The following is a 23,242-nucleotide window of genomic DNA, read 5'->3' as shown; positions in this document are numbered from 1 at the left end:
CTTCTCTCTAGTGGCCTGGCTTCATTTTTCTTTTGAGCAGTCACTGCTATCTGATATTCCACATATTTTGCTGATTTATTTCCTATCACCCAACTAGAAAACAAATCCCATAAGGCCAGTGATGTTTATTTTGTTCATTAGTGAATCACAGAGCATAGAAAAATTTATGGCACACAGTAGACTGCTTAATTAGTATTTGTAGAGCAAATGAATGAATGAATGAATGAAACTTTAGGGCTGTTTATTCATTGAACATGCTTTTCAGTGAGTGGCAAAAGAGGCCAGGTAGCTAGGATAAGAAGAGTAATGAGTAGAGTGTCACAAATCTAAAGCTTTTGTATGTGTTAAGTCACTTCAGTTGTGTCCAACTCTTTGCAACCCCATGGACTGTAGCCCACCAGGCTCCTCTGTCCATGGGATTCTCCAGGCAAGAATACTGGAGTGGGTTACTGTTTCCTCCTCCAACGGATCTTCCCAACCCAAGATTAAAACCCACATCTCTTATGTCTCCAGCACTGGCATGTTGCTTGTTTACCACTAGTGCCATCTTGCAAGCCCCTAAAGCTTTTGGAAGGAACCAAATTAGATTGTGCAGTAGGTCATGATGAAGAGAGACAGAAATCAATTCACCACAAGCGTGATTACTTATTTAAAAGGCAAAAGTTGATACTATGATGTGAAGTGAAAGTTGCTCAGTTGTGTCTGACTCTTTGTGACCCCATGGACTATACAGTCCATGGAAGTCTCTAGGCCAGAATACTGGAGTGGGTAGCCTCTCCCTTCTCCAGTGAATCTTCCCAACCCAGGAATGGAACCGGGGTCTCCTGCACTGCAGGCAGATTCTTTACCAGCTGAACCATCAGGGAAGCCCTGATGCTGTGATTGACTGCAATATTGAGACTTTACGAAGGTTCAAAAAGGCCTTCCTCTAGGTAGTGAGTTTTGTTTCCTATTTCACAGACTAGAAAACCATTTTTAACACAAATCCATGTACATGTGAACTGCCCATCTTTCCTGCTTGGGTGGTGACATGGCCCACTGGTACTTGGGATGTTCCAGTCTGGGAATAAGTAAGTGCAGGAAAGATGGCCTCAATCAAGCCACTAAGGATATTCAAAGAAATATTCTAAGAGCCCCACAACCCCAACCATGCGTACACAAAGGGATGGCCAGGTATGTAGACAGGAATGACCATGCCTCTTAAACTAACTAGCCTTGGCAATGGAAATCAGAAGCTCTGAATATGGAGAAGGGGAATTTTACTATCTGCCTACTTAAAATGTGAACTTTTATTGGGTCATAAATTTACAGTTATTAGATTATTTTTTATTAAATGCTTATAAAAATGCCTGATAGCAAATATTAAGCAACTTTGGCCTGTGTCTAATATATCATACTATATTTGCATATTTGAAGTATCTAGTACTGTTCTGGTAAAACAATTGATTGTCAGTAAAGAATTGGTTGTTTCCTTTAAATATGATGTGATCTTGTTTTTACTGTCTCTTTTACGTTCAGCCGTTATGGAACTCCTGAAGAGCTGAAAGAACTGGTTGATACAGCTCATTCCATGGGTATTACAGTCCTCTTAGATGTGGTACACAGCCATGCCTCAAAAAATTCAGAAGATGGACTAAATATGTTTGATGGGACTGAGTCCTGTTACTTTCATTATGGACCTAGAGGGACTCATATTCTATGGGATAGTCGGTTATTTGCCTACGCCAGGTATGTACATATAATATGAAATGTCTTATTTGTTTAAAAAATAATTCAAGGAGTTTTACCAAATTCATTGTATGTGTACTCTGTCACTGGTATTTAGTTTCTTAATTTTTTAAAAAAAATTATGAGAAAAGTTTATCATACATTGAATTTACCTTGTTTTGATTAGCACATGTATTAGTGGTAAGTTGCACTAACTTTCAGTTTTACAAATCACATGCTATTTAACATATATTGGTTATATTGCCACTTAAAAGTTTAATGTGAATTTTTTTATTATCTAAAGAACACTTTATCAGTTTGAATTAAACATAGAAAATTGCCTTTTAATTGAAAAATAACATTGTTTTAAGTACACTACTAAAAATACTTCATGTTTTGCTATCTAAATGTTACTGATGTTTTTAATTGCAGCAGGATCTTTATAGTATCATGTTTTTGATAGCAGTTAAACTCTACGAACAACTAACATTAGTATGTAATATGTCAGGAATGGTGCCAGGTGTTTAAGATATATTAGCCACTCCAGTACTCTTGCCTGGAAAATCCCATGGACAGAGGAGCCTGGTGGGCTCTCGTCTATGGGGTCGCTCAGAGTCAGACACGACTGAGTGACTTCACTTTCACTTTTCACTTTCATGCATTGGAAAGGAAATGGCAACCCACTCCAGTGTTCTTGCCTGGAGAATCCCAGGAATGGCAGAGCCTGGTGGGCTGCCGTCTGTGGGGCTGTGCAGAGTCAGACACGACTTAGCAGCCGCAGCAGCAGCAGCTACATATTTTATTTATTATGCACAACAACTCTGCTTATATGTAGTAAGTACTATTGTTATGACCATCTTTCAGGTAATAAACTAAGGCTTAGTCCTGAAACAGTTTCTTAAGATTAAAACATATCTCTGACTTGCCATCTAATTAGAAGGGTGTTTAAGTGATTAAATTGAAATTCCAAAATATGGTAAAACTTTTTAAACTTAGAAATATTATCAGTTTGTATCCATTTTTTTATCATAAGTGAAAATATAATGAAAATATGTTTTCAGGTGTATTAAAAGTGGCAGGGTGTCAAGTAATATCTAATTAACTTTTTTATAATATTTCTGAAAGAATTTAATGAATTTTCTGTTGGATGTTACACCACAAATAAATAACCACACATATGGAAAACCAAAAGAGTAGAAAACTGCTTCAGCAAGTACTTGGATAAAAAGAAAAATTCTAATTTTTGAACATAAATTAATGACTTTACATGGAAGAAGTTGTTTTGCTTCACTCTTAATATCAGGCGTTATTTTATATTTCGTAGCCGTGTAGGAATCACTCATGTCAGATGAAGCAGCATAATATATGAGAAAAGATGCAAGAGGCAGAAGCAGATGGCAGGGTTCCAGGCTTAGTTTCACTCTGGTTCAAATTAATCATTCTGGTTCTCAGATTTTTCATTATAAAAGGAGGCAGAGTTTGGGGACTAATACAATTTCCTCCGTAAAGGTATTTTGTATTTGTGTCATCTTATTGAACATTGCTTTTTATACTACAGATTTATAATAAGTAAAAAAAGGACTGAACCTATGTTAATTCTATGATACAACTCTTAATTTCATTGTTGAGTAAATCTTTTAAAAGTAGAATGTGGATGAGAAATACAATTAATGAAGCTTTCTGGTTCATATTTGGATGAATAAGTGTTGACTCTATCCTGTAGAACTGTGTCTTATGAAAGAAGTACACTAAATTGTTAAGTCTTTATGTTTTGAAACGATTTTGGTGTGGAACTGAATCTTAAAAAGAAATACATTCAGTAGATGGATTTCTATGTTATGATACTTTATTTTATTAAAATATGTATTATACTGTATTTTTTCTGTATCTTGAGCTCTCAAAGTCCATTTAAAGTTACCCAGTTTTTTAAAGAAAAGGAATTATACATAACTGTCTTTAAAACTTTTCTGGTATTGAAATTAAGACATATTTAAACTTTAATATTTATTTTCTTCTTCATTGAATTAACTGTTAGTCTTTATCAAGTGCTTACTTTTGGTAAATATAATGTATGATTTTAGTTTTTTTATCTTATGATTTTTTTTTGGTTTTGTTATGTCATGTACGCTTATACTTTTGTAAATATAGTTCCATTCAAAATATTTTTCTATAATTCAAATATTTTGTTCATTTCATATGTCTAAATCCTCTAATTTTTATAGTTAGTATTTTCTATATAGATTTATGCTTTTAGTTACAACATCATTAAACAACATAGATAAATCCTACAAAGCCAAATGTTTTAAAAGCTAAATCGAAATTCACACAAATAATTCTATAATATTTAGGTTTGTCAATTTATAACATGCTAAAGATTCCAGGATTCTTATCTTTGAATTATTTTCTCAATGCATGCATGTTAAATTGCTTCAGTCATGTTCGACTCTTTGTGACCCTATGCACTATGGCCTTCCAGGCTGCTCTGTCCTTCAGATTCTCCAGGCAAGAATATCGGAGTAGGTTGCCATGCTCTCCTACAGGGGATCTTCCTGACCCAGAGATCGAACCCACGTCTCTTATGTCTCTTGTATGGGCAGGCTGGTTCTTTACCACTAGTGCCACCTAGGAAGCACATACTGTGGTGTAATTGATTAAAATCTTTATTGACAAAATTTATATTAGCCTGATGAAAATATATTACAGTTTTTCTTTTACATTCTCTTCCTTCTCTTCTGACTAGTTGGAAAGTGTTAGTCACTCAGTCGTGTTGGACTCTTGCAAACCAATGGACTGTAGCCCAGCAGGCTCCTCTGTCCAGGGAATTCTCCAGGCAAGGATACTGGAGTGGGTTGCCATTCCCATCTCCAGGGGATCTTCCTGACTCAGGGTTCAAACCCTGGTCCCCTGCATTGTCTGAGCCACCAGGGAAGCCCCATCTCACCAGTTATAGCATATGTAATATAACATTGTGTTGGTGTAATGCGAAAACTGTTTTTATAATCAGCATTCATGATTAAAGTCCTTTGCTTTTTTGGTTGTTTATTGCTGCTTAACAAGCCTGCTCAACATGCAGTGACTCCAGATGAGGGCAGTTGATTATTTTACTTTTAGATCTGCAGTTGGGGCCTAGGTCAGTGTGACATCTCTCCTTTTTTCCTTGTTATGGTCTAGATCTGGAACAGACACAGCATCATTTCTGCTGCAATTTATAATCCAAACGATTACAGATTTGGGGGCGTGTATCCTTTAATTTCACTGTTAGGAGTATCAAAGAATTTTACAGTTAAATTTCACAAATTTCCACAACTCTAACACATTTTATCCATACATAGTAAATATGCCATTTCACAAATTCAAAAGAGATATATTAAAATAACTGTCTATGTGAAAATATTATTGTTTTTCTCAGCTATATTTCTGTGATAGAGAGTTTGTCCGAAATAGGCAATTTTCAAAAAAAAATACTAATCAATATAAAAGTAATAATGTCATTTTTGTTAATTAGAAAATATTAAAAGGCATAGCAAGCCAGAATATAAATTATTATTCTTTATAAATACAAATAACATTGTTTGTATGTGGCTGTACTTAATAAGTATTCTTTTCATGCATGTAGGGAAAGCAAAGTTGCTCAGTCGTGTCCGACTCTTTGTGACACCATGGACTATACAGTCCATGGAATTCTCCAGGCCAGAATACTGAGTGTGTTGCCATTCTGTTCTCCAAGGGATCTTCCCAACCCAGAGATCGAACCCAGGTCTCCTGTATTGCAGGTGGACTCTTTACCCACTGAGCCATGAGGGAAGCCCAAGAATATTGGAGTGGGTAGCCTATCTCTTTTCCAGAGTATTTTCCTGACCCAGGAATCGAACCAGGGTCTCCTGCACTGCAGGCAGATTCTTTACCAGCTAAGCTACATGTTTCATCCATATAATCACAGGAAAACACAAACTTTTTCTATTACTATATACTTAGGATAGCAACTGGTTTATAATTTGCAGTTTGTTTCTTATCCAGATGAAATCAGCAATTATATTTATACTTCATGCTTTAAAAGACAGGGCATTTTTTACCCCTTATCTTTAATGTGTTGATTAATATTATATTCCGTTAGAAAGTGGATATAAAAAGGGTTCATGGTTAACCAATGATCCTAATAAGCCTCTTTTTTGAAAATTTGGAATAAAATTTTTGAGAACTTGGAATAATATTTGAAATTATCATATTTACTGTTTGGAAAAGTTGATGTTATGTAGAATCAGTTTCTACCAAGATATGTTGCTGATGCTCATTTCATCCTGTCTCTATGTCACAACCTGTCACCACTTATAATTTCTGATTCAAGTGCCATCATCAGAGTTACCAGAATTAAATCTCTCACTCTGAGTAGTACCAGAGATCCTGACTGTGCTATTTCATTACCTGCTATGAATAAATTTCCAATCAGGAGCTGCCCATGTTTTAATTTTCTGTCTACTCGGCTGAACTGCCTTCTAGCTCTGCTAAATTACTAATGACAGTTCATAACAGATATTGGCTTGTTCTTTCTTTAGTTGGTAAAGAGAACTTCTTGATAAATCTGTCACTCATAAGTTACAGAAGTTTCTAGAATGAGAAATAATGGATATCATTTAATGGTTTCAGTTTTAAATTCTAGTTTTTGCATATGTGTCTGGCACTATGTAAATGCACTTGATAAAATTACGAAGACAACTGCACATTTGTGGAGCTTAAACAATTATTATATCTTAACCTTTACTAAAGCACTAGATGAAAATAGTTTCTTTCTTGAATATTTCCTTCAAAGATAAGATATGAATCTCAAAGGAGATTGCATAGTAGAGCTAATGCTCTTTTTCTTTTTCCCCAGAACCTTACATTTAGGTACAAAAGTAATCATATTTCTGTCAGCATGAGTTTGTAATGTGACAACTATTAGGCAGGAAGACTCTTTACTCTTATCTTGAGTTATTAGAGTTCCTTTCAGAAATAAAAGTGAATCTAGCTTGATCTTTTAGGGTCCTAACTACATAGAATAAAAAGGCTATAGTATTATTTGGGTCTTTTACTTCTTTCTAAGTCCTTCCCACAAGTTAGAATGTGGAAGGAAATTCGTGGGGACCATCTCTGCTGAGGGTGGGTATTTGGATCTTAAATATTCTGTGATATCTTATATGGTATTTCTTTTTTAATTTGTTAATATAGTGAATTGCATTTACTGATTTTGAATGTCAAGTCAATCTTGCATTTCAGGGATAAGGTCTCAGAAACATAGGTATTAAAATTATAAACAAAAATTTGGAATGTATTTATATGATATTTGTTGTTTAGTCACTAAATTGTATCCAACTCTTTTGCAACCCCATGGACTGTATAGCTTGCCAGGCTACTCTGTCTATAGGATTTTCCATGCAAGAGTAGTGGAATAGGTTGTCATTTCCTTCTCCAGGGGATCTTCCTGACCCAGGGATTGAACCTGCATCTCCTGGATGCATCTCTTGCATTATAGGCATATTCTTTACTGCTGAGCCACCAGGGAAGCCCATTTTTATGATATTGCATCATGACTAAATCAGTTATTAATGATAAATCTTTATTTAAGAATTACTGTGCATTGATATATTAATTAGCCTTCCCTGGTGGTTCAGACGGTAAAGCATCTGCCTGCAATGTGGGTGACCCAGGTTCAATCCCTGGGTTGGGAAGATCCTTGGAGAAGGAAATGGCAACCCACTCCAGTACTCTTGCCTGGAAAATTCCATGGACAGAGGAGCCTGGTAGGCTACAGTCTATGGGATCGCAAAGAGTTGGACATGACTGAGTGACTTCACTTTGTACTTTGATATATTAATTAATGAGTATATGATGTCATGATGACTAGCAGGATATTTAAAAGCTATGCATCCAGGACATGAATGCAAATATCTAATTTTTTTTTAAAGAAAACTTTAAAGTCGTATGCTATTCTGTGATTTTTTTTTAAAGCAAAGAGCAAAAAGCCACAGCCCATCAAGTGAAATGATTGCTCTTTTTTTAATAATAAAAATGGCCACAAAAAATCAGAAAAACAGCATGAAGAAGGTAAATGTGTTCAACTACTGTTAAAAATAGGTATCTGAAAAAGTTTTAGCTTCATATAGGATACATTGATAGATATATATGCTTGAAATTTCTGCACATATGCTTATCAGAAGTTAGGGAATAAACAAATATAAAAAATAACTCCCTTCAGGGTATAGGTGACATTTTAACAACTAATTTGAAATAGCTGCTTTCAAAGAAAGTTTAGCTATGGGGAAATCATTTGGGGCAAAATAGCAAGAAAAAAATTTCCATCTTTGTGCTTTTATTACCACACATAATTTCAGTCGTAAAGAAAGTTTGATGTGCATACACATGAATCTTGGAGCATTTTTTGCCAAGCTTCTAAAATTGTTGCAATTTTAGTTTATCTTAAATCCATTGGTTCTAATTATAAATACCATTGATTTTCTTTCATTTATATCTATGTAATATCACATAGATATATCTATTTTAGTGAGCTATTATAGCCAGGATAAGTATTAAAATCACATACCAAAGTGGTTTAAGTTTAACCAGATCTTGACTATTTTATCTTTATTTTAAAGTTAGTTTCTTTTTGTGTAGCTATTAACACATTACTAATGTGGCATGTATTTATGCTGAAAAGTAAGTACATACATGGAGGAGTGTGCTGAAAAGTTATTACTGATAAAGCACACAGTCAAAAAAGTTTACAGGTAATTGCTTAGGTAAATTAAGGTTAACATCAAAGTTTTTTTTTTTTTTTAAGCAACAGAAACTTTTTTCTGATCAATTTATTCATAAATTTAGTGAATGATTTTTTAACTAGACTTCCTAAGTATATACCCTATGTCCTATCTTTAAGGAGACAATAGTTTTCATATATGTTATTAATATTTAGTACAAAACCCTAAAAGAAAGTATATGTTTAATTTCTTAGGATAGGTTTCAGAACACTTAGTATTTTTTAAAATTAAAGTAAAAAACACAATGTTGTTTTAGACAAATACCTGTCCTGTTCAATATAAGAAGCAAATCATGGATGATTTAAAGACAATTTTGGACATCGATTTAGCAAACAGCTAGCTATTCCAAAGGGAATCAGGTAATTAAAAGTAAACAATAACTTATGCAGCCTATTCATTAAGAATATTAAAAGTTCACAGAATTATTTTTAATAATGCTGGATGTCCCATAAAAATTATTTCTGTTTTCTTCTTTTATAGTATTTTTTATCTTCTTTTTAGTAACTCTTGTTTCACCTTGATTAAGGAAACTGGTTAAATGTACTATTTCAAAGAAGGTAGAGTCAGACAGACTCTAATGCAGACAGACTAATTCTCTTTTGTACAAGAGATTAAGAAAGTTGCTGTATCAATCTAATCTGTCTGGATTTGAGTTTGAATGGTAGAAATATAACTTCTCTCACAGGGTTTATGAGATTATTCAGCTTTGCAGAAAGGTTTCTACTGATGCAGAGCACAGCACTGGAGTAAGGATTTACAGTCTTTGTATAAACTTTGTGCCTGGTATTATCTGCCTCGTTTATTCCCACAAGCCTAAAATTTAAGTACACAGGGATATCCTGAAAATATCTTGAGTATTTAGGTTTTACTCATAACACTTTCCTTCTTAAATGCAAACTCACTCTAAGATAGGACTGTTCTTGGTAATTTACCTTAAATTTGAAAATATCGAGCATGGCTCTAGAAGCAGCTTTTTAAACTTCAGACATGGGTACATGCTTGTGAAAATGGTCTGAAAGTCCCTATTCAATGGTTGTTCATTTAAGTCTGGGAATTTTCTCAAGTCAATGATAATGTCTGGGTTTTTCTTAGGACCTTTTTAAACAAGCAGGTGCAATGTGAAAAAAAAAAATCAATTTTTCTGTTTTTATCTGTGTGTACCACAACAACTTGTTTAAGCATGTCTCTTTTCCAGGTTATGGACTAGCAGTTTTGAAGTTATGAAGAGGTATTTCATGGTTTCCTAGCTGAATGATTTCCTTAGTGTAATGCTGCTGATAAATAACCCATGTTATAGCAAGCCAGTTATTTTCAGAAAGTATAGGTATCTCTTAAAATTTTGGAAGGACACATATTTATCAGCAACATAAAAATTATTTATTTTTTAAGGGTCTCCCCTACTGCCATTCATTTGGATCAGTGATCAGATGTATTTTTCTCTAACTTCTGAATTTCCCATCCACATTTTGTGATGGTGAGATATCTCTATTTGGTCTTCACTCTATCTTCTTTTTCTTTCACTGTTAGTAAGACAAGCCATCAGCATCAGGATTTCTTTCATTGTCTCTTTCCAGCTTAAAATATCTCCCCAAGATTCGACCTTTTCCCCAGTAGCATTTCAAACTTCTATCTGCTAGAAGTATTAGTAAAACTCAAGGGAAGTTGTAGTTGACATTTTCTCTTAATTCTTTTGGAAACAAAACATTGTAACAGCCAACTTTTCTAAGAGATAAGCCTATTCTTAGCACTGTGTAGAGATGGCAGATGAGGCCAACTAACTCTCTAATGGGTCACCTGGTCTCTGTAAGCGATGTTGACCATGATGATTATGAAAGTGAGAAGAAAGTGTTAGTCATTCAGTCATGTTTGACTCTCTGTGACCCCATGAACTATAGTCTGCCAGTCTCCTCTGTCCATGGAATTCTCCAGGCAAGAATACTAGAGTCCACATACCATGAACCTACTTAAAAGTATACAGTTCCAGTGCCTTGAGTCTAGCCACAGAGCTGTGCAACCATGAGCATAATCAATTCTAGAAAACTTTTATTACCCCTAAAAGAAACCTTCTACCCGTTAGTGTATGTGTATGTATGTGCGTATGTGTGCTCAGTAGCATCTGACTCCTTACAACTCCATGGACAGACTGTGGTCAGCCTGGCTCCTTCATCTGTGGGATTTCCCAGGCAAGAATCCTGGAGTGGGTAGCCATTTCCTTCTCCAGGGGATCTTCCCAACCCAGGGATCATACCTGGGTCTCCTGCAGTGCAGGTGGATCTTTACAGCTGAGCCAGCAGGGAAGTGCCTGATGATTAGAGTGGTAGCCTTTATGCAGGGTCATTCAATTTGAAGGCATTAGGTGCCTTGCATACCTTATTGAACTTTCTTCTCTAACCACCTGATATACAGTGTCTCCTCCCATCTTTTGCCACTTCCTATCTTCTGTCCCTGCCTCATTTTTCTCTGTTGCACTTACCACCATTTTGCATTTGGAAAAGATAGTAATAACTTGTTAATTTTTTGAATTTAGTGATATATTTGTTGTTTATGTATCAAATATGGAAGTAAAGCTAATAATTTATTGTTTACTATAGATTACATTTTAAGTAAAGCACTATCTGTCTCTTAAACTTTTCAACATCAAATTTTCTTGCCATGAAATTGACACTGCAAAGTATCAGTTTGGTAGGGTTACCTATTCTTTGGGCTTCCTGGTGGCTCAGACAGTAAAGAATCTGCCTGCAATGTGGGAGACCTGGGTTCAATTCCTGGGTCAGGAAGATCCCCTGGAGGAGGAAATGACAGCCCACTCCAGTATTCTTGCCTGAAGAATCCCCATTAAGGGAGGAGCCTGGCGGGCTACAGTCTATGGGGTCGCAAAGAGGCAGACACGACTGAGCGCAGCACAGCACACCTACTCTTTAGAACTCTGTTCACTGAAGAAAGCTGTCAATGATACATCCAGCCACAATGATGATGATGATAATAATAAATACTAATTATAGTATAGATATAAAAGATCTGAAATAAGTGATTTTAGAATTAAATGACCTTTATCTCTCTGATCTCAAACAGGCTAACACTTGAATCTGAGTTTCATATATGAGAGCTCATAATAATAATAATATTATTTATGTGCTGCAGAGTAGTTGTTTAAACTATATAAAATAACATCATTGGAAATACATGACATGCTATATGTAGAACATTATGAAGAGTTTAGAGTTGTACTTTCAGATGTTTACTAAAGGTGAAAGAAAGCAGGTCTCAAGTCACAAACCAGTCATACCTTAGTCACTGCTGAGGGAAGCAACAGGTGGCAGTCTTGGCAACCCAGAACAAATGTCTGAAGGAGCTGCCACTTTCAAGCTCCTAATGATGATTACCATGTGAGAATGTGACCCGTGAGGCCACATCTTCCAGTTCTTGGAATAAAGTCAGAAGCCCACATTTTATATGAAATATTCCCATTTTTTAATGGCTGCAATTACTTTATATTTTTGAAGTTATTGTGCAGACTAAGCGAACAAAAATTTGGGATTGATGATAATCTCTGGGCCATCAGGGCTATCTGTGGACTTTGAGATGGGCCTTTGGTTGAAAGAGTTTCAGATTCTATAAAACCTCCAAAATTAAGTAGTAAATTAGATACTGAGTCAGATATGTTAAAAAGACATCACAGTTTAAACACAACATTGTAATTCAACTTTCTTTGCAATAGCAGTCATGATTTTATAGAGCTAAACTTGTAGTGTGATACTGTCACTCAGCAGAATAATGTTAGCATCTCTTTCATTTTAAGTACCCAATGAGTCAGTAAAATAAGTACCTCTTAAGATGAAGTTCAGTAAATCAAAATTCACATTCACTGAAGAAATGGACAGAGTTAAAATTCAGTAGCCTTTTTTATTTTAATTGCATCTAGGTTTTAAGTAATTTCTTTAAAAATATATAAATGTAGTTATTGACTTTCGGAGGAATTATACAGAATGGGTAGATGTTTGCTGGGTTCAAATACTATTTCCACCACTTAGCATGTAACCAAAACCAGGTTAGTTAACAATCCTAAGTTTATTTTTTTTTAATCTGTAAAATAAGATTCTAATTGTATCTCCTTTGTGTGACTGTAAAGATTTAGTGACAGACTAAATGCTAATGGAGTTTTGCTAAGAGAATGCACTGGTCATAGCAAATGCCCTCTTCCAACAATGCCAGAGATGAATCAACACATGGGCATCAACAGATGGTTAGTATCAAAATCAGATTGATTATATTCTTTGCAACTGAAGATGGAGAAACTTTATATAAAAGGCAAAAATAAGAGTGGGAGCTAACTGTGGCTTAGATCATGAACTCCTTATTGCAAAATTCAGACTTAAATTGAAGAAAGTAGGGAAAACCACTAGGCTATTCAGGTATGACCTAAATCAAATCCCTTATGATTATACTGTGGAAGTGACAAATAGATTCAAGAAATTAGATCTGATAGAGTGCCTGAGGAACTGTGGACATAGATTCATAATATTGTATAGGAGGCAGTGATTAAGACCATCTTCAAGAAAAAGAAATGCAAAAAGGCAAAGTGGTTGTCTGAGGAAGCCTTAATAAATAGCTGAGAAAAAAGAGAAGTGAAAGACAAAGGAGAAAAGGAAAGACATACCCATCTGAATGCAGAGTTCCAAAGAATAGCAAAGAGATAAGAAAGCCTTCCTAAGTGATCAATGCAAAGAAATAGAGGAAAACAATAGAATGGGAAAGACTAGAGATCTCGTCAAGAAAATTAGTGATACCAAGGTAATATTTCTTGCAAAAAGTGAAAGTGAAAGTCACTCAGTCCTGTCCACTCTTTGTGACCCCATCAGCTGTACAGTCTATGGAATTCTTCAGGCCAGAATATCCACTGGAGTGGATAGCCTTTCCCTGCTCCAGGGGATCTTCCCAACCCAGGGATTGAACCCAGGCCTCCTGGATTACAGGCGGATTCTTTACCAACTGAGCCACAGGGGAAGCCCATTTCATGCAAAGATGGGCACAATAAAGGACAGAAATGGTATGGACCTAGCAGAAGATATTAAGAAGAGGTGGTAAGAATACACAGAAAAATTATACAAAAAAGATCTTATTGACCTGGATAACCATGGTGGTGATCACTTACCTAGAGCCAGACGTCCTGGAGTGAAGTCAAGTGGGCCTTAGGAAGAGTCACTATGAACAAAGCTAGTGGAGGTGATGTCATTCCACCTGAACTATTTCAAATCTTAAAAGATAATGCCTTTAAAGTGCTGCACTCAATATGCCAGCAAATTTGGAAAACTCAGCAGTGGCCACAGGACTGGAAAAGGTCTGTTTTCATTCCAATCCCAAAGAAACAACAATCCTAAAGAAAATTCAAACTACCACACAATTGCACTCATTTCACAGGCTAGCAAAGTAATGCTCAAAGTCCTTCCAAGCTAGAATTCAACAGTATGCAAACCAAGAACTTCCAGATGTACAAACTGGATTTAGAAAAGGAAGAGGAACTAGAGATCAAATTGCCAACATCCATTGGATCATAGAAAAAGCAAGAGAATTCCAGAAAAACATCTACTTCTGCTTCATTGACTATGTTAAAGCCTTTGACTGTGTGGATCACAACCAGCTGTGGAAAAGTCTTCAAGAGATGGAAATACCAGACCACCTTACCTGCCCCTTGAGAAACCTGTATGCAGGTCAAGAAGCAACAGTTAGAACTGGACATGGAACAATGGATTGGTTCCAAATTAGGAAAGGAGTATGTCAAGGCTATATACTGTCACCCTAATTATTTAACTTCTATGCGGAGTACATCATGAGAAACATTGAGCTGATGAAGCACAAGCTGGAGTCAGGATTGCCAGGAGAAATATCAGTAACCTTAGGGATGCAGATGACACCACCCTTATGGCGAAGAGCAAAAGGGAACTAAAAGCCTCCTGATGAACTTGAAAGAGGAGATTGAAAAAGCTGGCTTAGAACTCAGTATTCAAAAAGCTAAGATTATGGCATCTGGTCCCATCGCTTCATGGCAGATAGATTGGGAAACAATGGAAACAGTGACAGACTTTATTTTCTTGGGCTCCAAAATCACTGCATATGGTGACTGCAGCCATGAAATTAAAAGACACTTGCTCCTTGGAAGAAAAGCTATGACAAACCTAGATAGCATATTAAAAAGAAGAGACATTACTTTGCCAACAAAGGTCTGTATAGTGACCTATCATTTGCCAGTAGTCATGTATGGATATGAGTGTTGGACCATAAAGAAGGCTATGCACTGAAGAATTGGTGCTTTTAAACTGTGGTGCTGATGAAGAGTCTTGAGAGCCCCTTAGACTGCAAGGAGATCAAACCAGTCCATCCTAAAGGAAATCAGTCCTGAATATTCATTGGAAGGACAGATGATAAAGCTGAAACTCCCAATACTTTGACCACCTAATGCGAAGAGCCGAGTCATTAGAAAAGACCCTGATGCTGGGAAAGATAGAAGGCAGGAGGAGAAGGATTTGACAGAGGATGAGATGGTTGGATGGTCTCACTGACTCCAGGATATGGTAAAGTGCGGGGGTCCAGCCCCGGTGGATCCAGGGTAATTCGAAGGGGAGATGGAATTGGCGTCCTAGGAAAAAACTTATTTAATTACAGATATAAAGAGAGATTAGAAAAGAATAGTGTAGTAGGAAAATTAGTGGAGAAAAAGAGGCTGAATAACTTGGTTTACGTGGAATACCAATAAAACTCCAAGACAAGGAATTTGCACCACCTATGTAGGCCACAGGCATCTTTCCATTCTCCTGAAGGAGAGGAGACACTGAGCCCTCCCCGGTCCAATCTTAGAAGCTCAGGCAAAATTAGCAGGCTTGGTGAGTACCCACATTCCAGATGGGAATTCAGCCAGAAGGGAAAAAAAGAACAACACAGGGGAATCAGTCTTTCCAGAAACTGATCCAATTTCTTTATTTTTCAGGTTTGCTTATATACTTTTTGTTATACATAGGGATGAATACAGAGTCACGCAGGGGTCAGCAGACCTGACCCTTGTCAAAATCAGGTGCTTCATATAAATGTATACAAAGGTCTTAGGGGTTTTACATCATCTTCTGGCCATGAGGCCTGTTGACATTTTATGGCCCTTTCTGATAACGGTCAGTCAACCAGAAAACTTATTTTTTCCAGGGGTGATTTTTTCTTAAACCAGGCACCACCCTCTAAATAAAGTTGCATTCCTATAGGGTGAGGGTGTAGTAGGTTACAATCAAGAAAGGAATTTACTTAGCCTAAGGTTTAACATGATTAATCTTAAAGGTTAATACTTATTTTTCCTATATGCTAGTTATATTCATTATAAGGGCAGGGAATATGGAGACTTAGCAGCTAATATTGGCTCAACAAATGAAAAACCCTTCACCAATATAATTTCTAATCAACCCACTAATACTATACTAATAATTTTGTAACTTCTCAAAAGAGTCTGTATATAGAAAGTTTAAAGCAACTCGTGCCTCTTATGGTTGGGAGGCTGTAAACAATCACCTGTGGCCAGAGGAACCTGCTCAGTCAGGCTAGAGAACCTTCAGAGGAGTTTGTAAGTTGAAACACTATTGTCACGCCCAGGAATTTTTATTAACTGAAGCTGCAAGTTAACTCCTTCTCCAAGAGAAATGGTGATGGGGGAGAGCCCCCCATAAAGTCAGAGGTGTAGGTGAGAGCATAAGTAAAGTAGGCAGACTCTGGTTTTGGGGGTAGATGCTGGGGACAGGGGGTTTCCTGAGGCTCGATCCCGCCTTTGCGCATGCCAAAGCCTCCTTCCTCATGACCTTTGCAATGGGCAGAGTTCCTCACGCTGGCTCCCGGCAGTAAAGGACAGGGAAGCCTGGCGTGCTGCAGTCCATTGGGTTGCAAAGCGTCAGATATGGCTGAGCAACTGAACAGCAACAAGCAATTCACTTTTCCCTGTGTCTGGTTTGTAGTTGTGATAATCGCTTCTGTCACCATCATTGCCACAGCATTGTTAGAGTCTTCTTGTGGGCAGATTAACTAGCCAACCTATTCCTCTGAAGCATATTTAGAGGCTTGAAGGCAAGTAATTGCAATATTTTTTGTGAGCCCAATGTGTGTCGTTATTGCTGTAAATCTTTGTTGTGGTCTCATTATTCTTTAAAAACACGTGAAAATGTTTTCTTGGTAGAAACTCCAAATTAGGAACATTTGTGGAAATGACCAGTGGTGATCAACATCTAACAGTATTGAGAAATCACGGCCAAGAGCATTGGTAGCGGTAGAAAGCCCATCAAAGTCAGAAATGAGCACTGTGAGCACAGCTCTGCAAGGGCACTCAGGTGCAGCAGCAAACAGTTCCACTCTCTGTAATTGTCCCTATGGGCATCGTTAGACTGCAGTGGAGTATAATAATTGATCATAATGAATGTGAGTCATTAAAAAAAAAAAACAATTTTAAGTCATATTCAAAAGTGTTTTTTTAGGCACCAGGAAAAAGTAAAACATTATTTCAAAGTGTTTTTGTTAAAATGTTAAATTTTTAAATGTTGGAGATTAAATTAAAGTTTTCTGTGAACTCTTTATTTTAAGGAGAGTTTCTGTGAAGATTTTTTTTTTAATGTGGACTACTTTGTATCCCCCAATGCAGAATAAGCAGAGTCTCTCTACTTTTTATTTTTAAGAGTTTGAGGTGCCGAAGGCAGTTTATTCAACAGTTATTGGATTGACTACCCTGACTCTTTTGCATTCTAAATCTGGGACCATTACATCTGTTTCTTAGAATATTTTATGGTGCTTTGTTGTGATAGGAAGACAGCATTTTAGTCTCAGGATGTTAATTCTAAATCAGCTTTCCCCAATAATGAATGATTCAGGTGACACTTTCTCAGGTTAATGGCTAAGCTGTTTGCTGTAAGACTACCTAGATCAGCTCAGGCAGGAGAGGGCCTGCTTAGTTCTCTGCATCTCTGCATCTCCTTCTCTGCATCTCTTCTTTCTATTCTACGTGACCATTGATGTTGTGACAATGACTATGGGTAAGGCTATCAGACCTTAGTGTTTGTTGTCTGGAGCCCAGTCTGGACTAGCATCTCCCCTGACATTTTCCTTCTGACAAAATGTTATTAATAAGTGTTGCCTTAAATAAGTGTTGTCTTAATCTGGCATGGGCTTTGCTTGACATGAAGCTTTTTCTCCTGGTTTCGCCATGGGCTCATTCACTAGCTTGTGTGGCTTTATCTGAAAGATTATCAGGAATAGCCCATCTCTCTTTTTCCAGCCCTCTCCAAAATTGAAGTATCTAAGACTTCCTGGGAAAGAAGATAATTTGGGGAGCTTAGTGATAAAACAAAGGAATGAGCACGTTCAGGTCCTAGAGGTGGCGAGAGAGGCCTCAGTGCTGCTCTCCTTGCTGACTGCTTGGTCCTGGAGACTGCTGTGCTGCCAGGCTGCTGGCCAGTGGGGTCAGTAGGGAAAAAATGGGGAATTATATGTGAAGGATGCACAAAATAAGTGTGCAACATAGAAACCCAATAGTCCTTCTGAGAAGCATATAGAAGAGCATTGTCCAAAAGAAATATAATGCCAGCCACATACATAATTTGAAATATTCTAGTACCCATATCCATCTCTAAAATGACGATTAAGGAGCCTACCTCATGGAACTGCTGAGAAATTTGAGGTATTAAAAATATGTAAAGTTCTTAGAACAGTTCCTGGCACATAATAAGAATTAATTATTATTATCTTATGGCTTTTTTCATGGCTTGTTCCACATCAGCTTCTATGTTGATCTCAAATTTGTGTATCATATAAACCTGAAGATATATCCATCTAACCATTGCAGTTTCTCTTTATACGAGTTTTTGGATTGGGTTATTTAGTGTACTTTTTGGCTCAGCTGGTAAAGAATTCGCCTGCAATGCAGAAGACCCTGGTTCAATTCATGGGTCGGGAAGATCTCCTGGAGAAGGGACAGGCTACCCACTTCAGCATTCTTGGGTTTCTCTGGTGGCTCAGCTGGTAAAGAATCTGCCTGCAAGGTGGGAGACCTGGGTTTGATCCCTGGGTTAGGAAGATCCCCTGAAGAAGGGAATGGCTACCCACTCCAGTGTTCTGGCCTGAAACTTCCATGGACTATCGAATGAGCAACTTTCACTTCCACTTTCTCTTTTCACTTTCATACCACGCAAGAATATGAGCTTCAGCAAAGCAAAGATACCCTTGTCTTGGTTCTCCTTTATCCCTCAAGACTAGAAGAGTGCTTGACTTACTTAGACACACATTTGTTGAATGAATAAGGAAGTGAATTAATACATTTATGTTTTACTAAGGGTCTCAAATTGGAGTATAGGTCTTGTGTACCTTGTAACCCCATTTCTTGCTTAGCACAGTAGTTCAGAGCCTGACAGAGAGTAGACTATCAAATAATTGTTCAACTGACTAAAAATGAAACCAATTATCTCTATGAAGTAATACTTTTTGAATATTTTATGTCCTTTTATTCCCAGATACAGGAAATGTTATTTCCCTTTGTTCTTGAAGTAACATTGGCGTTCAGGTTTGTCACAACAGATTAATCCATGAGACTACTTTGGGAAATGATCCACCGGGGAGGAAGGTTCAGGAGGATAACAATGTATATCACATGAAGAATGTGGTGCTCCAGTAAATTTGGAAAACCCCGAGTTAAATCAAGCTCAACACATATCTTTTTAGTTGAAATTCTTGGAATCTTTAATTAGCTAATGTGCATTTTGAATCAAGTAAGTGCTACACAAGAATACTTCATTTCTCAAATTTCTTTGACCTTGAAGCACTTCAGTGCACTTACAAGAGACTTAGAAAAAAAAAAACCAAAACCTTAGCATGTCTTATGAGATTTTTGAAGGACCTGGCTCTAGTCTCATCCTCACTTACTTTTCCTCTTGTTCATTAATTTCTCACCACTCTGGTGCTTTTCTTGCTTTGGGGCCTCTGTACACACTTTTTCCTCCGTCTGGAGTATTCCCTTTGTTTGGCCAGCTCCTATTTATTTTTCAGTTCACAGTGTAAAAGCCCCTTCTTAACTTCAGCAGTCTAAAATCAGTCCCCTTAAATGTCCCCTTGCTCAAGGCTTTCTCTTTTCATTCTTCACTTGCTTATCATAATCTGTAGGTAAGATTTCCACATAAATGTGCATTTTATATTTTAAAACAGTGATGACTTACCTATTTTTCCTTTGATTTCATCTTTAGAAGATATTTTGTTGAGTGTGCATTTGCAAATTCTATATTATAGTCATTGTTAATGATGATTTAACATTTTTGTAACGAATCCTATTTGTAGTTTGTGTTCTTAATAGAAAATAAAAATATTTACTAATCCCTTAGAATTTAAGACCCTTTATACTCAAATTATATTCTAATTTGAGACCCTTAGAAAAGCATAAATGTATTCATTCATTTGCTTATCCATTCAACAAATTTGTGTCTAAGTAAGTCAAGCACTTTCTAGTCCTGAGGGATAAAGGAGATAAAAGTATAGTGACAGCAACTCATGGTAGTTAGGGGATGGAACTAGGATAGCTTTTTCTTTGGCATCCAAGGCATGAGTCCTTCAGAGAAGGCAATGGCACCCCAGTCCAATACTCTTGCCTGGAAAATCCCATGGACGGAGGAGCCTGGTAGGCTGCAGTCCATGGGATTGCTAGGAGTCCGACACTACTGAGCAACTTCACTTTCACTTTTCACTTTCATACACTGGAGAAAGAAATGGCAACCCACTCCAGTGTTCTTATCTGGAGAATCCCAGAGACGGGGGAGCCTGGTGGGCTGCCGTCTCTGGGGTCACACAGAGTCGGACACGACTGAAGCGACTTAGCAGAAGCAGCATGTCTCCTTCCAAGCTATGGGTTTATCTTTGTCAAGTAGGGCGTATTATCATTTTAATTGTTTATTTAAATATTTCATTTTCATCTCTTATCACTCTCAAAACCCCCATCAACATGTATTAATAGTACATTTATATAGTGTATATTTTAGAGAAATGAAACTTTTTTTTGTACTATTATTTTCTCAAACAGTAAGCAATAATACAACCTCCTTCAGGATTCACACTGACTTAAACAAAATATTAGTATCATTCTACTGTTATCAGTGTATCAAAGATTTAACTGGCTGCCTTTATTCTTTTCCAACTTCTTCTCTTTGTCCCCTCTCTTTCTATCCATCTCTTTATCTGTCTGTCTGTCTCATAGGTCTCAGCTGTACATTTGGCAGTTTACACTCTGTTATATTTAAGAGAGGATAGCCATGGATTTAATTTTTTTTTTAAATTCTTGCTAATCACTTTCTGCAAAGAGCTAAGAGAAAATTATCTCTATGTTCTTTTTAAAAGTCTTATTATAGAGACTCCACTTGCCACAGCCAGACCAGGTATAAAATATTAACACATAGGCAATACAAAAGTTAAGAACCTCACTCAGAACCAAATACTCTATTGTCTAAGTTAGATGGTCATCTGTGAATAGGTGAAGACCTAAGAATGTTTCTTATTGAGGCAGGAGCTAAACATTTGTTTGTTTGTTTGCAGTCTTTTTTCCCCTCCCCTTCCCTTCTCTTTCCTCCACTCATTTTTTTTTTTTTTCCACAATACCAGGGGGATTAAAGTTCTGAGGCTGGGGAAGATCTGGGTCTGTGTCTGCTAGGGGCAGAGCTTTGGTTTTCTCTCCTTTTTTCCTTCCCAGTGATTGGCTTATTTCCCTGCTGTGCTGATTATTTCTGTATTTAGAAAAAAACTGGTTGTAGCTAGAAGTTTGTCTTAAGAAATGTAAACCTTTGCAGTCATTTAAGCATAAAGCTAGGAAATTCAGAGAAACTGGGAATAAGCCACAGGGAGGCTTGGTCCTTTTATCCACTCTTCTTGAAGGATTATTAACGTCCTACAGAAAGTAGAAATCTGATTCTTGTGTTGTATGTGTTTATAAATTATATTGGTCTGTAGATGTTAACTAGTTTATATCAGTATGCACTAGATTTTTGTCTTGGGTTTTCTTATTATGTACATGTTTGTATACATGTACAAATGTGTGTACAGACATCTAAAATCCAAAATTTTAAACAAGTTAGTCATAGACTATTGAATGTCTTGATTTCTTGCTCTTAACTATAGTTCATAATCACAGCACAACTAAAATTGACTAATATAGTATATAAAATAAAACACTAAATGTCCACGCTTTTAAAAATGAATGTTAGGAGTAGGGGGCCATGTACACACATGTTGATGATAAAGTAATCTGCTTAGAATCATGTATTAAAAATAAGTCTGGCACACATAGGTGCTGACTTAGCTAAATTAATTAACTTAACAATATTTTTTGAGTACTTATTATGTACACAATATTTCTCAACCCTGGAAAGGAAGCAGTAAAAAAAAGCAGAGAAGACCCTAATTCTCTGAGCCCTCTCTATAGGGAAGGAAAACAATACAAAATAAAATTCCCAAATAGTAGCAAGTACCATGAGGAAAAATAAAGTCAGCTAGAAGTGTTCAATGTTATGTTGACTGTAGTTGTCTTTTTAATGTGGTCAAGATAACAATTTCTGAAGAGGTAGTATTTAAACAGAGACTTGAATGAAGTAAAGTACATTATGAAACCCTGGGGGTTGAGTGAACAGAGAGGAGAATGCGTTGTGAAGTCCATGTGGGGGAACGGGCTTAGTGTGTTCAAAGGTAGGCAAGAGATGTAGAATGGTAAGCAAGGGATATTTTTAGGAAAACCCTGAGATTTTGGTGGTTGTTAGATCATGTAAAACCTTGTAGGTTCCTTGAAGGAGTTTGGATTTGCTTTGGTTTTATTAAGTTTATTCTCCGCTGATGGTAAAAACTCCACCTGCTATATGGGAGCCCTGGGTTTGATCCCTATGTTGGGAAGATTTCCTGGAGAAGGGAATGGCTACCCATTCCAGTATTCTTTCCTGGAGAATTCCCATGGACAGGGGAGCCTGGCAGGCCCTAGTCCATGGGGTCGCAAAGAGGTGGGCATGACTGAGCGACTTTCACTATTCACTATTTGACATATAAAGTAAGATGTTGAGTAGCCAGTCAAATATCTGAACCTGGAACTCAGTGGAGGCATTAGGGCTAGCAAATTAAAATCAGAAGTCATCTCTTTATAGAAGATATTTCAAGCTATGAGGTTGAATCAGTTTACCTGAAAAGTGATGATGAGGAGAGATGTGGTCTGGCTGCTGAGCCCTGAGTTACTCTCACGTGATGAAGTCAAGAAGAAGGATCTGTAGGTGAAAAAGGAGGACAGGCTGGGAGGGCTCAACCATGCCAGCTGCAGCTGCTGGGTTTAAGTTAAATGAGGATTGAGAATTAAACATTGGTTAGGACCGGTGGTCATTTGTTTGGACTAAAAAAGGGTTTTATGGGAATGGTTGGGCTGAAATTCTATCAAAAATGAATGTGAAGTGAGAAAGAAAAGGCAGCAAGTGCAGATAATTTTTATGAGGGGATACTCCCTAAAGGGGAATAGAAAAGTGTTTTGGTAGCTGAAATAGAGAACTGTAAGTCAAAAAAGTTTCTTTTAAGGTAGGAGATATTTCAGCTGATATGGTTGTACCAGTAGAGAATGGAAAATTGCTGAGTCAGAATGGATAACTGTAGGTACAAATCTTTGATATGAGAAGAGAAGGGATTTGGAGTATGAATAGAGGATTGGTCTTGGAAAAGTGTAGGGATAG

General features: G+C 36.9%; 1 protein-coding gene across 1 annotated transcript in view; it reads left to right on the top strand.

The window, feature by feature from the left end:
* Positions 1 to 23,242, top strand: part of GBE1 (1,4-alpha-glucan branching enzyme 1) — a 306,336-nt gene that overhangs the window by 160,537 nt on the left and 122,557 nt on the right. The window contains exon 7 of the mRNA XM_068972275.1: positions 1,519 to 1,728. Within this exon, the coding sequence (XP_068828376.1) occupies positions 1,519 to 1,728 (210 nt within the window). The remainder of the gene's footprint in view (positions 1 to 1,518; positions 1,729 to 23,242) is intronic.

Source organism: Capricornis sumatraensis, chromosome 1 (assembly GCF_032405125.1).
Source record: "Capricornis sumatraensis isolate serow.1 chromosome 1, serow.2, whole genome shotgun sequence".
Classification (NCBI taxonomy): Eukaryota; Metazoa; Chordata; class Mammalia; order Artiodactyla; family Bovidae; genus Capricornis; species Capricornis sumatraensis.
This window is presented reverse-complemented; position numbering and strand designations above follow the sequence as displayed.